Source organism: Ostrea edulis, chromosome 7 (assembly GCF_947568905.1).
Source record: "Ostrea edulis chromosome 7, xbOstEdul1.1, whole genome shotgun sequence".
In the NCBI taxonomy this organism is placed as follows: Eukaryota; Metazoa; Mollusca; class Bivalvia; order Ostreida; family Ostreidae; genus Ostrea; species Ostrea edulis.
This window is the reverse complement of record NC_079170.1, coordinates 50634481-50651890: the sequence shown is the minus strand read 5'-3', so window position 1 is coordinate 50651890 and position 17410 is coordinate 50634481. Positions and strand designations below refer to the sequence as shown.

At 35.7% G+C, this 17410-nt stretch overlaps 1 protein-coding gene across 1 annotated transcript in view; it reads right to left on the bottom strand.

The window, feature by feature from the left end:
* The window catches only part of LOC125657662 (prion-like-(Q/N-rich) domain-bearing protein 25), an 83970-nt gene that overhangs the window by 44302 nt on the left and 22258 nt on the right, over nucleotides 1–17410 (bottom strand). The window contains exons 9-11 of the mRNA XM_056144645.1: nucleotides 7020–7160; nucleotides 5268–5393; nucleotides 4727–4852 (exon numbers count right to left, since the gene is read on the bottom strand). Of these exons, the coding sequence (XP_056000620.1) occupies nucleotides 4727–4852; nucleotides 5268–5393; nucleotides 7020–7160 (393 nt within the window). The remainder of the gene's footprint in view (nucleotides 1–4726; nucleotides 4853–5267; nucleotides 5394–7019; nucleotides 7161–17410) is intronic.

Here is a 17410-nt window from a genome sequence, read left to right as displayed (position 1 = left end):
GAACATGGCCTATCGGGAAACACTCATCTATAATTTTGAGAAACTGTTTACCCAAGTTTGTTTTTACGTTACTATCATATGGGGGGTTAAACCATGTGATGTTACGGGAACGATTTCTTCTGCTGTTCTGTTTAGTTTTGGCTGATTCGTCGTATGTTAGCTTGTATTTATAGCCGCTTTCATCAAGTGCTTTTTGGTATATGCCGGCGGCTTTGACGAATTCCTCTTTGTCCGATGAAATTGATGACAATCGGTGATTGATGCCTGATGGTATAGCTTTAAGTATGGAAGGTGGGTGGTTACTGCCGGAGTGTACGTAACGCGGAATGTTGCCGGGTTTCAAATACGGGGAATGTTTACTTGTATGTAAGTTCAACGTTACGTCCAAATAGTTGACCACCTTCTTGTTGGCATCTATAGTGATACGGAGACCATGATATTTGAGGATCATGGTCTCCGTATCACTATAGATGCCAACAAGAAGGTGGTCAACTATTTGGACGTAACGTTGAACTTACATACAAGTAAACATTCCCCGTATTTGAAACCCGGCAACATTCCGCGTTATGTACACTCCGGCAGTAACCACCCACCTTCCATACTTAAAGCTATACCATCAGGCATCAATCACCGATTGTCATCAATTTCATCGGACAAAGAGGAATTCGTCAAAGCCGCCGGCATATACCAAAAAGCACTTGATGAAAGCGGCTATAAATACAAGCTAACATACGACGAATCAGCCAAAACTAAACAGAACAGCAGAAGAAATCGTTCCCGTAACATCACATGGTTTAACCCCCCATATGATAGTAACGTAAAAACAAACTTGGGTAAACAGTTTCTCAAAATTATAGATGAGTGTTTCCCGATAGGCCATGTTCTACGCCCGATTATCAACAGAAACACTATTAAAATATCATACAGTTGTATGCCATCCATGCAAAATGTAATTGACTCGCATAACGCTTCAATTAAACAAGTGCGCCAGACCGGAGATACATGTAACAGGTGTAATTGCCGAAACAAAGACCAATGCCCGTTCAACGGTGAATGTCGCGCCCACGGAATTGTGTATTTAGCTAGAGTCAGAGCCGATAATGGACAAGAAGAGAGCTACGTGGGACTAGCAGACACCGAGTTCAAATTAAGATACGCCAACCACACTCATTCATTCCGTAATTCCACGAAAAAGAATACCACCGAGCTCAGCAAATTCATATGGACATTGAAAGACAAAAATATTGACTACAAAATCAAGTGGGAAATTTTAGGAAAAACATCATCATACTCAAACATTTCAAAAAAGTGCAACCTCTGTATTCTAGAGAAATTCTTTATAATATGTCATCCCGAAAAATCTTCATTGAATAAGCGTTCAGAACTTGTCAGCACTTGCCGTCATTCCCATAAATTTCTATTTACTCAATCCTGTGTGTAATCATGCTTAGCAACTATCCAGTATGTTTCTGTGTAACATATTCTCAGCCACGCGGATGTTTTTCGTTAGATGTCATTTTTCTCCCGACGAGTGAGGGGAAACCATCCCCTCACGAAACAGCCTGTAGAGAAATAAATGTTATGTGATTGAACTCCATCTGATCGTCAATTTATGTAGCTCCGTGAGGCCACGTCGAGCACTCTAGAAGATTATATCGGAGATTTATCCCAATATATATATATATATATATATATATATATATAAAGTGTATGCTACACAGAAATTACTGTGGTTGCCAGACCCGCGGCGAATTTGATGATTGCCTCAATATAGGCCTAAGAGTTCTCAAAGTCAGTCTCTGATTATGTTCAGTCTGAAGGAAAATGAGCCTATTAATTTGTAAACAGAAATGTTGAAATCATGAATTAAATGGATTAGAATGCAATATGTAAGTTCGTCATTAAAGGCGGTTTTCTGTTGGTTTGAAGTATTTGTAAGTTTAGTTCTAAGTTCACAAAATTTCTCTGACTTGCCTCGTTGGTAAAAGTAAAGAAACTCTTCTTTTTTGTGCTGATTATTACAGCTATATACTGTACAACACAATATAATGGAACTTGTAATTGTTGAGTCTCTCCAATTTGTATTAATAGCCTGCTGTATGGGCTGTTCACAACTTGTTTAAATGTTATCACTCTTTCTCGCTTCACCACGATTGACACGTATGATGTCACAAACTAAAGGCGCGAAAATATCCAACGAGAATATGCATATCTAGCTTTTTGCACTTTCGATACAAAATAATCACTAAAGCACGCTTTATATCTACAAAATAATACCAGCACGATTTAAAACACTACATTTTCATATAAATTTACATGCAATAAAAATCGTGGTAATGTAACATATTTACATTAAATTCTGGGATCGTACCTGGTCAATTCCAGGGTTTGGGGTATTCAACAATAACTAATTTAAGCTAATTGGTATGATTTTAGTGGACTGTCAAAATATACAAATGTGTCCTAACCTTATCTAGGTTAATTATAATCAAACAGAGAATCACTATATCAATCAGAGGCAAGCAACGATAAGTGGTAGTGCTAATTAACAAAATGTAGATCTAGAACCCAGTCGCCCTCGGATTACCCCATATACGGTAGAACGCCTTATTCAGGACGGAAAGTATATGTGGTAGACCTTCAACCACTACACTCACTGTAGGATGCCCTATTGAGGACGGACAATGAGTATAGCGGCCTGGACGAGGGTGAGTTCAGCCAATGCGGACGACACCAAAAACGAACTATGGCTAGCCTCTTTACTGGAGGTCAACCTCTTCGTGACAGGCCAGACTTCTGATGGCCTTCCAAATTCACTCTCTAACTGTAAGAACAGGCGAGGGATTGTTTACCATGAATACTTTATTAGTACACATGCTCTCGTCCTCTCTACTTGACTGGGTCTTCTATCAGAATGACACAGGCGACTGCGGAGTCTCAGTATTTATACACAAATGAGATCACGTGATGTAAAGTGACTAATTGAGAACTCTGCATGGTCGTACCTCAAATATCCGGAATCATTACAGTAAAAACCCTATTAAGGAAGTGCTCCTAGAGTCGTGACGAAGTTGTCTGTTATTTACTTGCTGAGTGCCCGCAACGTTTCTTGACATTATAAACTATAGCACACGATACACGCACGATAGGACAAGATACACGCACAATACGATAGGATAAATGATTTTCACGATTAACCTGATAAACTTAAAACACGATAAACGATCTTCACGATAAACCCCAAAACACGATAAACGATGTTCCCCGCAGAACTGATGAACACAAAATTTACTTACGATAAACAATCTTCGCGATAAACGACAAACCTGATAGAAGTGTTGTATTCTTAGAAACAATTTAGACAGAATGAAATTCTGATAACTAGCTGTTTTCAAATGTCATCGCTCAGTTAAGCATGTAAACATAAACAAAATTCAAATAATCGTCAAAACCGCCATATGACCAATGTAAGATAAATTCCAGCAGTGTGTCTGTATGTACGGGTATCGTCACCCAGGACACATTTACAAGTAGGAACAATGCTCATACCACAAAGCCAACATTCAAGTGAGCAGAAATTCCAAGTTAAGAATTCTTTTGCACAATCATCAGGAGGTAATGTCAATGCAACTTTTTAAAACTTATTCGTTTAAATTTAATGTTGCTGAGAATGTTTGCTCTCAGTACACAGGACCTGATACAAGGAACACACCAGATCGCTAGCTAGTACTTGAGTAGAATGCTGGGACGATAAACCCTTCATTAAGTAAACAATGTACTGGTTCTTTCTTTTCCAATTAGAGTTTATTTTCTCTCTATTAGATTTAATTAGAAATCATTGTTTCTAGACAATCAACTGTTCACTGCTGTCAGATTTATTGTATTCGGTTTACTCCTAAGTCTCTGCCTACTTTTCATCGCTTCAAGAAGTCATCAATCCCCAGACGACTTACAATGACATTGTGATAAAGTTTCACCATTTCGCGGCAAAATGATTTTGAATACGGATAAATCCGTTTACCTGATCAAAACATAAGACTCATAGTGAGTGTGACCGCTCGACAGGGGATGCTTGATCCTCCTAGGCACCTGATCCCACCTCTGGTATATCTAGGGGTCCGTGTTTGCTCAACTATCTGTTTTGTATTGCTTATAGGAATTATTATTCAGTGTTCTGCTGTTTGTTTTACACTTTGTATTTTGCCGTCTACTTCTTGTCACAGTATCATCATTAACAGTCAATCAGTCAATTTTATAATCTTTGATTTATTCTTTATTATTCAACATCCATCCTCAATAAAATATCTAAGTTCGAGGAAGATGCGAAGAACTGTGCGGTGTCATTTATATCGAGTTCACTTTGATTTATCTAATCTGCATGTGAATGAAAATTGTTATTGTTAATAAATAAAACGTCGTCCATATGTTTAAATGTTGAGTTGAAGGCCACAACATATTTTTCTTCTCATGTAGAAGCTTTTGAATAATTTCTGTTTCATAAGAATATAAAATGTTGTCACCTAACATTCATGCTCCCGCGGTTTTTTTCCCATCAGTATAATAGTATGTAGTGAGGGTCATTTGTTACACATACTGTCTGAATCAAATGGATTCATTAAACATAGTACAATGTACAGCCATGTCTAGTATCCTTTTGTTATGTAGTAGCAATTGTCATACTGGTATATACATGAATATAGTTGATAAATAGAGAATATGTTCGAACCTTTTACACATGTACCGTGCAGGAGGAAATGTTCATAAGGACATCGACATTGCTGACGTTGACACGTTCCTCCAAATGCTTGGCACTGGCTGATGGTCAGGCATTGTTGTCCATAAGAGACATTTTCTAGAAAAGAATAACAACTGTTGGAAAATTTGATTGATTTTTTAACGAAGCGCTTCAAACAAATTCATAAGATAATCTAGTTGTATCTGTAATTTTAATCGTTTCATCTGTCTAACTACATGTACCATATATACTTCAACATATTCAAACCTCTCAATCCATGAAATTACTAAGTTATACTCGTAGGTACGTGATGACACGAGGCTAGGTACGCATATGATAACGCAATATATTCCATAGATGTCCAGATTTTGACTAAGAATCTTTTTATTCACCTGAGATATTTTTATTTTAAAAAAGAATAGGCAATGAAAAACTGGAAATTATTCACACTCTCAAACAAATCTTTCAAATACTAAGTAGCCATTGTTATACCGGTACATATATAGTTGATAAAGACACAATATTTGCAAACCTTTTACACATGTACTGTGTAGGAGGAAATGTCCGTAAGGACATAGACATTGGTCATGTTGACACGTTCCTCCAAATGATTGGCAGTGGCTGCTGGTCAGGCATTTTTGTCCATAAGAGACATTTTCTGGAAATGAATCACAAGTGTTGGAAAATTTGATTGATTTTTTTTTAACAAAGCGTTTCAAACAAGTTCATCAGATAATGAAGTTGTATTTGTAATTTTAATCGTTTCTCCTGTCTAACTACATATATGTACATGTACCATGTATAATCGTAGGTACGTGATGACACGAGGTATCGTGTAAGAATTTTGTGACAAGAAGGTGTGTGATAGCGCAATATATTCCATAAATGTCTAGATTTTGAATAGAATCTTATGATTGACCTGGGATGTTTTTATCTTAAATAAAGAAAAGTCGATGAAAAACTAGAAATTATTCACAGTCTCAAACAAATATTTCAAGCTTGCAAATTAAACATAGTCTTTGTTTCTCCCATTCTGTCTTTCAGTAAATGTCACAAAAGTGTAGCGAAACGTATTCACAATACCATAATTCCTCAACACAAAATAGGAGATAGCAGTAATCAACTTTGACAGAACTTGATTTGTTATGATATCCCATATAACGGCTTGCTCTGCATTCTATTTTTCATTGTCTTTTTTTAATAGATGTTGATACTCCTATTATTTTATTATTTAGAATTGTACATGATTGGTATATTCAATATAAACTTTCAAGATTTGATCGCATTGAAGTTTTTTTTAAAATTATGCAGCTCTGTGGGGATTGTGAAATATCAATAACGTAAAGGGGACGGATGTGATTGGTATTCATAAATATCACGTGTGTGATATCTGATATAGATGTATACTAATCAAACTTTGTAACGCCCAATTTTTACTATCTAAAAATAATCAAATTATAGGAGTCTGCTTTGTTAGATGTTTTCTTATAAGACGGCAACAATTGGATCGCAGTAGTAATTGGTACTGGAACATGACCGGATATGGGGGAAAGCATGATACGCGTACTCAATTCGTTATGACTGGTTGTCAAAAATCTTTGTTTTCTTGAGTTTTCTATATTCAGTTGTTTACAAAAAACAACAACAACAACAAAAACCGTAAAATTACTGAAGACAAATGCAGCGCATATTTTCACAATTTCGTGAAAAAGCTGTTGGTATGGTTAAAGGTGGACGCAATTCACGAGAGGCTTGTTTTCGTTCACAATACCTGCCTGTTTGGCTTATAACTTTCAAATGTACAGTGAAAACCAATAAAGTTAATTCAACTGAAGTATAATTATTACAGGTCGTTATAATTTTGAACAGAGACCACAAGACCATCCTAAGGCTTATCCGAAAAAATCAATGAAACCGGAAGTGTATCCGACCTACCTCGACGGCCAAAACTTAGTGTAACGACACAACATACGAATCACTCACTCATGTACTGGTATCAATTAATTTCCATTATATACTAGAATTCAATCATAGTTACTATCAAACAATTTGTGCATCCATGCCAATACCGTAAATAGTTTAAATGTAATTAGATGTAATGGATGTAATGGGTGTAAACAGATTTAATAGATGTAAACAGATGTAGTAAATGTTAACAAATAAAATACATGTACATGTAAACAGATGTAATAGATGTAAACAGATCTAATAGGTGTGAACAGGTATAATAGATGTAAATGTGATAGAAGTAAATATGTGAAATGTGTTGGGAAGATACACTCACCTATACAAGAACGGTTTAATTCAACAAATCCAATGTTGCAGCTGCATTTGCCATAATACACATTTCCGAGGCATAAACTTGCATTAGGCGTTCCTGTGCATTGTTGACGGTAGAGACACGACGAACCAAGTGTTTTATAACCTGTAGTGTATCAGATTGTATTATGAGAAAATACAACATTACATATACATGTATTGTATACGGAGAGAGAGAGAGAGAGAGAGAGAGAGAGAGAGAGAGAGAGAGTACCATTTATAAAATTATGGGGATGATCCCTCTTACCCTCTTATCCTGATCATACAAACATGGCAAAATTAGATAGGTATTTTGGATTAGAACGTATATTTATAGATCTGTTATTGGACCTACATCACGTGATTGCCGGCTATATTTCTATAGACAGCAAGCTGTAAAAGTATAGTTGGAAATGATATGGATGCCTGTCGTATTTTACAATGCACATTTGTTTATAAGAAATAATACTTCAAACTAATAACAGAAATGTTACAGTTAAGACGGGTATTTTTATAATGAAGATTAAAGGTTTTTTTTACCACGGTTTTTAAAGTAATTAAAATCAGCAGGAGTAACCTTGATAAAGCACGTTTCTGCTGTTATATTGTTTGATTACTCCCAATAATTGATACAAACATGCTTTTATCTGCACATATTCAAAGCTTCCGCTTCACAAATCGTCACTAATGAGCTATCTAGTCACGCGATACGTCATGACGTCATACGTGTCAATTGCTACAACAGCTATGTATGATCATGTATGTGTGTGTGAATAGATTATTCTTCCGATATCGATGACATCCCGTTAGTATTTAAGATTCAGCCATGCATGTTTTAACCTGTCGTTGTGCCAAATCTAAGAGAAATTCCGTCAGCACATATCAATATTATTACAACGACATTGACGGACTCGAACGGAGATCCCGGTCACAGAAAGGGTGGGACGCTTTGGTAAATATATATCTTATCATAGAAAGACACTTTTCGTTCGCAAACATTTAGTGTTCCCTTGTAGATCATAATATTATAGGCCCTATTTCAAGCATAGGTCTGTACATGTAGAGTGTAACATGCATTAGGCTAGCCAATCTGATTAAAATCAGTTCTTCTCTAAACGTTACAATGGAGAAGGTATAGAAGATCTACTTTTAATTAAATTGATGCATTAACCTACAACGTGTCGAAGGAAACAGCCGATTTACCGATTTCGATTCAATTTATGACCTTTTTTCAGGGGGGGGGGAGCTATCGGATTTCCAAATTACTAATCAGAAAATCTATCGACTTCTCAAATCGTATAATGTGTATAAGAGGGAGAGAGAGGGGAATTTGTCATTTAATACATGGGGCCAATAGTCATAACCTATACCTTATAATTCGTCCTACTCACAACTATAAAAAAAAACAATGGGGAGGAGGGGGGGGGGGCTCTCATCCATTGCAATTTTTTTTACTCGACTATTTTGAATTGAACTATTTTAATTGGGGGGGGGGGGTAGTTGTAGATGGTGTCAATACTCAAAACTTCAAGCATGGGGAAGGGGGGGGGCAGTAAATCAATATATCGTTGCATGTGAAATCAAATGTGCATATATATATATATATATATATATATATATATATATATATATACAACAGTGGAGCCTCGTTAATCCGGACACTTTGGTTCCCAGCAAAATCGTCCGGATAAATGAAGCGTCCGGATAATTGAATCGCATGTTTTCTATCTTTACATAAGTAACCAATATGCTTACTTTATTGATGCGTAGTGAATTAAACACAATCTATCATTGGATTTAACCATTTGCATTAGTAAATAAATTATGAAAATGTTAACATTTACATGCATTTCAAAGCACTAAAATTTGAATATACGTGTGCAGTGTATTATGCCTATGCTTACATTGTACATGTATATTAGCACTATAACAAATAATGAAGCTCTATATGTAACTATAAATAAATCATTAGTAACTAACATAATCATTTACACTTTAAACATTTCATCACACTTTTAATTCTTAAAGAGGCCGGTGAATTCCATCTGTCATGATTCATGGGTTCGACAGTATGTTAAAACAATCTTTATTGTCCACGGTTGATTTAAGAATTTCGTGTTTATCATGTCAGTTGACAACATTCTATAACCAAAATTCCATCTGCCAGAGTTTATATTTCTTATTCTATAATTATCCAAGCCAATATCGGGAGAACAAAATCATTTAAGCTCGTAATATTAAGACCTACTACTGCTTTGATCTAGCCACGCGCACCTATTATTTTCATGAAGCGATAATAACGGAACACAACTCGGGTGAAACCAACATTACGGGTACATACAAAATTGAATTGTAATTTTCCTTAAAATCTTAATTTTCTCACTTCTACCCAAAGTTAAAAAATTTGAAAGCAATAAAGCTCTACAACATCGTAACAAGAATCAATCGTACACAGGTACATTCTACATGCGTGATATTCTAAACATTAAAACTTACTACATATACATGTGCATGAACATACATGTATATTTAACGCCAATTAACAGTATAAAATTCAGAATCTAGAAGTATAATCTACACTCTTTAGATTTCAATAAGCCTAGATCAATTTACGAATCAGTACAACTGATATGTGGAGCAGTATATCATTACGGCATGATGTTTAATTTATTAATACTATTAGGCTATTGATCACGACTATCAAATAATATGCTACAGATTTATTTACAAAATTCAACACTACACGCAATACAGATCTTATGTGCAAATATTGGCAATGCAATGTCTCGATCGGCACGTTCTTATATATCTAACTGACATAGCATCACACGACACCTAATGAAAGGGAGGTGTTGACAGGGTACAGGTAATCGCTTCAATTAGACAGTTGGGCTTGTTTTCTTTATGATTTACGCCTTGCCAAAATTGTCCGACAAAGACCTTCCCTCAAAAAAATACTGTCCGGATTAACAGTACAATATTCTCAATGCAATTTAACGTTTTGTAGTATAAAATGACCGTCCGGATCCGGAACGCGAATTTCCGGATTAATGATTCAAAATTCCGTTTCCTAGAAAAATCGTCCGGAAAGCGAAGCGTCCGGATTAATGGCGTCCGGATTATCGAGGCTCCACTGTATATATATATATATATATATATATATATATATATATATATAAAGTGCATGCTACACAGAAATTACTGTGGTTGCCAGACCCGCGGCGAATTTGATGATTGCCTCAATATAGGCCTAAGAGTTCTCAAAGTCAGTCTCTGATTATGTTCAGTCTGAAGGAAAATGAGCCTATTAATTTGTTAACAGAAATGTTGAAATCATGAATTAAATGGGTTAGAATGCAATATGTAAGTTCGTCATTAAAGGCGGTTTTCTGTTGGTTTGAAGTATTTGTAAGTTTAGTTCTAAGTTCACAAAATTTCTCTGACTTGCCTCGTTGGTAAAAGTAAAGAAACTCTTCTTTTTTGTGCTGATTATTACAGTTATATATTGTACAACATAATATAATGGAACTTGTAATTGTTGAGTCTCTCCAATTTGTATTAATAGCCTGCTGTATGGGCTGTTCACAACTTGTTTAAATGTTATCATTCTTTCTCGCTTCACCACGTATGACGTCACAAACTAACGGCGCGAAAATATCCAACGAGAATATGCATATCTAGCTTTTTGCACTTTCGATACAAAATAATCACTAAAGCACGCTTTATATCAACAAAATAATACCAGCACGATTTAAAACACTACATTTTCATATAAATTTACATGCAATAAAAATCGTGGTAATGTAACGTATTTACATTAAATTCTGGGATCGTACCTGGTCAATTCCAGGGTTTGGGGTATTCAGCAATAACTAATTTAAACTAATTGGTATGATTTTAGTGGACTGCCAAAATATACAAATATGTCCTAACCTTATCTAGGTTAATAATAATCAAACAGAGAATCACTATATCAATCAGAGGCAAGCAACGATAAGTGGTAGTGCTAATTAACAAAATGTAGATCTAGAGCCCAGTCGCCCTCGGATTACCCCATATACGATAGAACGCCTTATTCAGGACGGAAAGTATATGTGGTAGACCTTCAACCACTACACTCACTGTAGGATGCCTTATTCAGGACGGACAATGAGTATAGCGGCCTGGACGACGGTCTGTTCAGCCAATGCGGACGACACCAAAAACGAACTATCAATGGCTAGCCTCTTTACTGGAGGTCAACCTCTTCGTGGCAGGCCAGACTTCTGATGGCCTTCCAAATTCACTCTCTAACTGTAAGAACAGGCGAGGGATTGTTTACCATGAATACTTTATTAGTACACATGCTCTCGTCCTCTCTACTTGACTGGGTCTTCTATCAGAATGACACAGACGACTGCGGAGTCTCAGTATTTATACACAAATGAGATCACGTGATGTAAAGTGACTAATTGAGAACTCTGCATGGTCGTACCTCAAATATCCGGAATCATTACAATAAAAACCCTATTAAGGAAGTGCTCCTAGAGTCGTGACGAAGTTGTCTGTTGTTTACTTGCTGAGTGCCCGCAACGTTTCTTGACATTATAAACTATAGCACACAATACACGCACGATAGGACAAGATACACGCACAATACGATAGGATAAATGATTTTCACGATTAACCTGATGAACTTAAAACACGATAAACGATCTTCACGATAAACCCCAAAACACGATAAACGATGTTCCCCGCAGAACTGATCAACAAAAAATTCACTTACGATAAACAATCTTCGCGATAAACGACAAACCTGATAGAAGTGTTGTATTCTTAGAAACAATTTAGACAGAATGAAATTCTGATAACTAGCTGTTTTCAAATGTCATCGCTCAGTTTACTTTCTCTTAACTGGTCCCCTATTTTGACAACTCCCAAGACCAGTTAATGTAAACCCGGGACAGGGGGCATGTTGAAAATGGATTAAAAGCAAGTACGTGTTGATTTCCTTGTGACGGTTTTGTCCATTACTGCTAAATGTTTGAAAACAAGTTGTTTATTGCGTAAATCCAGGCACATCTGAGTCGAAACGTCGGTCGAAGCATAAACCGTCACCGACTCCGGCATTTACACGTTTTCCAGAATCAAAATATGAATGCTTGCGAAGAGAAGTCGATGAAGGCTATGCCTCTCGACTTCTCTAAAGAGAATATATGAGCATCATGCTGTGCAAATAACCTAAAGGTGAAGTTGACCAAGTTGCTGACTTTGAGGAGGTAAGTATTCAGCATTAATACATACACATTGAGTGCATAAGAAATTCAAATTTGAATCCCAGTATTAGAAATCCTAAAACAAATTAATAGATGTGGGGAATGTGGTACATTGGGTTTAGTTTCTTGGTTAGAGCCTGCATGGAAACTGAATTCTCTAGAATAATCACATGAGACCATCCATTTTTTATGCGACATGATGACTTGAAACGTTTTCATCACAACTTCCTAAAAAAATTATACTTCACTTAGCATACTCAAAAAGACTAGTTGTTTTGTTGCCAATGATGCACATATATATGTACACATGTGTATCATTTGTAAAATTGATTAATTCTAATTAGGTCAATGTTGAGAATCACTCAAGTGACCTACATATTGCTATTTGTCTGCGTCAGTCATCATAAGACGTTAATTGAACATTAATATTTTTTCTTGATAACCACCCTTCCAATTCTTTTTAAATTTCTTTTAAGCATCTTTGGGACAAGGGGAACATAGATTGTAAATCTAAGGACTCTGGGTTGACGGTACTTTTTAAAATCCTCTATACCAAAATTGACAATTTTGTTTTAGAACCAGGGTTTGATTTCTTCAATTTTATGAAGAAAACGTTTTAAGATATACACTTCGTCAAATTGTCGAGTTGGGGAGGAGGGGGGAGGTTATAAGTGTATTTGACATTTATTTGTGTCCAAATTATGCAATTAATACTGAGGATTTCAGTAGTAGTCTGTTTTTAAAACAAGAGACACCTAGAATTAAGAGCACAATGAAAGCATACATGTGATAGGGGGGGGGGGGGGGGGGGTGACTTCATAATATTGCCTGAAAATTCATGACAAGTTAAATTAATTTTTTAATCCAAAGCTGAAGAAGGAAAGTGGCAAGGGTTAATCTTTCAGTTCCATTCATCTGTTAACTTTTAACATTCATGACAATAATTGTTTTTTAAAAAAAAGATGGGGGAACAGCCAATCTATAGAACTATATCTGCACGTAAAAAGTAACCAACTTTGTAATAATAAAACGGGGCAGATCCATTGTTCAAATGTTGTTATGTGCCTGCTGATTGTTTTTGTGCTCATTTGAGTAATTTAAGTGCAAGAAGAGCTGTAAGTTGATGTACACAAAATTTAACTTTCAAAATATTGAATCACATGCAAAAAAAAAATATTTTAACGAAAATTTTACACTATAGATGCCAATTTGAGATAATTAACATGCTTTGTTTATTGGCATCTGGTGTACATTTAGCAACAAGGGCCACATACATGTAATCAGTGACTAAGACATTTTGTTCAGTTATACTATTTTCAAGTCATTACACTTTCCTTAACTGGCAATTGATTGCAATCAGAAATTGCAAATTTTCTATTTATTCCTTACTTGACACCATCAAACGAGGACAGCAATGTGCTGCGCGCTCCCTGTAATCAGGGGGAAATAACTCATATAGCATTGTGAAAAATGTAGCTCATTGATTATTCATATACGTTTGAAATATTTTATAGTTATACAAGATTTTTTACAATAACTATTGAAAAAGACTCGAACACAATTTATGTTCATGTTATGCATAAATCTTATTAAATCATTGACTTCGCAAAATCTTATGATGTCACAGGAAGGTGGAACTACCTTAGATAAAGCTGAATGCTTATGAAGGAAAAGCAGAAAGGGGTACCAAAATTGCGAATTTCGAAAACAGGGTTGTGAATGTGGGTCCAAAAGAGTCATATAGTGTATAACATGGATTTTATAGCCCTTAGAGCTATAGTGATACTTTGAATTTTTTGAAATTTGATTAATACTCAGGTAATCAATAAGGTCTGTGGAACTCTTGTTAATTTATGAGTATTAACACTATTAATAGTTCTTCAATACAGCATAAACACATGTATACAAACTTTATCAAAACATAACATCCTTTAGGCCAATTCAACTTGATTAGTAAGATTATCATCCAGGGTCATCAAAGAGTATGGGGCAGGTGGGAGGATTTTATTTTTTAAAATTTTTATTTTCTGAGAAATATATTAATGACAAACGAGTTTTTCTCAACAGACGTGCATAATTTAATGCCAGATATATAAATCTATGCTTTTTTCACAGATGATTTTTGAGGGGCGGGCGGGGATGATAATCTATCAATTAAGTAATTAATTAAGTTTTAAAATTACTATTCTAGCATCATGAATGATCTTGTACATGTAAATTTAGTTTAATCAAATTGAATTAGGTATGTACTGTATGAAAATGTGAAAAATAAGATGAACGTTTCAATATTTGTTCAACACATTTTTTTTAGAACTTGAAGAGCAGAAGATGCATTCCATGACACTTATATGATATAGAAGACAAAGGAGAGCTCTTGAGAATGGAAAAAAAACCTGCGAGTTTTACAGTCAATGAACACACTTCACGACACAAGTCCATCCTGATTCAGTAAACTGGTAGTCTATTCTTCTAAGGACACACCATGACTTTGTTAAGATCAAGTTTTGGTGTCAGAAGACTAATGTAACTGAAACATTGCAAAATTAACCTGCACGTGTGTTATGTGAGCCTACTGAATAAGGATTCATTACTGAACAGTTGAAGGAAAATCACTATTATAATGATTTTTTTAAAAAGATGATTGTGTTGTTTGGATAACATTGTGATCCATGTTTGTTGAATAAACAACTTTGTAAAAATGAGTTGTTCTGTGTTAATACTATAAATTTACTAATTACTGGTATGTCAACATAGGTTACAGTAACACTGAACAAACTTCAATAAATTTTAAAGTTTCATGCGGTTTCTGCAGTAGAAAATGACACCTATTGATTTTCTGGTGCATTGGTCACCAGGTGCAATACAATACTCTGTACAATTGATGTCTGACCAGTTTCTTCAGAACCCTTTGATTGATAGTGATATTTCATACAGGGGTTGGTCACTGGTAGTATATGACCCCCATTGATTTTCAGGTCAAAAGATTAAAAATGGCAGGGGCCTCCGTGGCCGAGTGGTTGGAGCATAGTGCTCAAAATCACACAGCCTCTGTCGGCGCTGGTTCGAATCCCGCTCGCGCCGGTAAGTGAGAAAGTTTCCCAGTTTACTTTCGGAAGGTCGGTGGTCTCTTCTCAGGTACATTGTATCTGGGTTCTCACTTTCACCAATAAACACTGGGCACCACGAGATAACTGAACAATTGTTCAGTGTGGCGGAAAATATCAATAAATCAATCAATTAAAAATGGCTAGGTGCAATGTAGCTAGTACTCTATGCAATGGTGTCCCCCAATATATTGAGCCTGTTGTTCAATTATGATATTTCATATGTTGGTTGGTTATAAATAGTAGATGACCCTAATGATTTCCAGGTCAAAGGTCAGCAAATACAAGACAGTACAATGAACAATTTATTGGTATCTGCCCAATATCTTGAGAAGACTTTTTTATAGTTATTGATAATAGTTTACATGGCAATACAGTACATGTAATATAGCTCGTATATGGAAATGATTGCAAAATCTACTTGGTGTTTGGGGAGGGGGGGACTACTGGATTACAGTTTATGTTTACATGTTTTTTTTAATCACTCTAACTAATTTTTATTAATATGTTAAACTTCGCCATGCTTATTTTTGAAATATCAATTGCTCATATTGTTCATTTTGACTGAAAATGGTGTAGGTTGTATTATTTGTCATTAGTATGAATTTTTGGCAAAATGCCCAAATCTACAGTTTTCGTACTACAATAGATCAATTGTACTACGTTTCACCATTAATCTTTTTATATACATTAAGAGTCTTTGATATGGGCATCCTTTGATGACAGCTGATTATGCTGTATGTATTTTCCAAATTATCTAAATTCATCAACGAAATCCAACAAAAAATCACTTTTTGGCGAAATGTCCAAATCTACAGTTTTCATGCTACTACATGCAAAGTGAAGATAACGAACAGTGATCAATCTCATAACTCCCACAAGCAATACAAAATAGATAATTGGGCAAACACGGACCCCTGGACACACCAGAGGTGGGATCAGGTGCCTAGGAGGAGTAAGCATCCCCTGTTGACCGGTCACATCCGCAGTGAGCCCCATATCCTGATCAGGTAAACGGAGTTATCCGCAGTCAAATCAGTGTGCCAAGAACGGCTTAACAATCGGTATGAAACACGTCAGACAGCATTTGACCCAATGGTTGTATTGACGAACTAGATCGTCATAACGACCATAGAATTTGCGAAATGCTGACTTCAATCGAGACTGTTGAAATCCCTGTACCATCAACTTGTTTGTCAGTAGCTTACCCCGATTTAAAAACTGACTATACCCAGAACAAGCTCTTGCATATCGAATCAGTTGAGATATATAAACACCATATGTAGGTGGTAATGGAATATTGCTACATAAATGTGGGAAGTTGACGATGGAGAAGCTGAAATCATCCCGTTTGTCATACAGTTGAGTTGTCAGTTTGCCGTTAATGTCTACTTTCAATAAAATATCTAAGTATGAAGCAGAAGTGGACGACTCTGTGGTGTCCTTTATTTCGAGCTCACAGGGATATATCAAATCGACATATGAATGAAAGCTATCATTGTTAATAGACAAAACGTCATCGATATATCTAAAAGTCGAATTGAAGGTCACAGCGAGAGATTTTTTCTTCTCACGTAGAAGTTTTTGAATAAATTCTGCTTCATATGAATATAAAAACAGGTCAGCTAACAAAGGAGCACAATTCGTGCCCATGGGAATTCCAACAGACTGTTGGAAGACCTGATCACCAAAGACCACGAAGATATTGTCAATGAGGAACTCTAGCATATTTTTTATTTCAACTTCAGAGTACTTGTACGTGGAATCAGAGTGGTGTTTAACAAAGTAGGTTTTTGAATGACTGATCACTAGATATGAATATTTCCGTTTTCCGTTTTTGTTGAAGAAGCAACTGTCTATGATGTCAAAAAGTCTAGTCTTTAATTTATCGTGAGGAAAGGTCGTGTATAGTGTTGAAAAGTCATAGGTTTTAATGCTATTGATTTGGGAAAAATTCTGTGATTTCAAGTTTACTAAAAGTTCTTTAGAATTTTTTAGAATCCACATTTGATTAACAC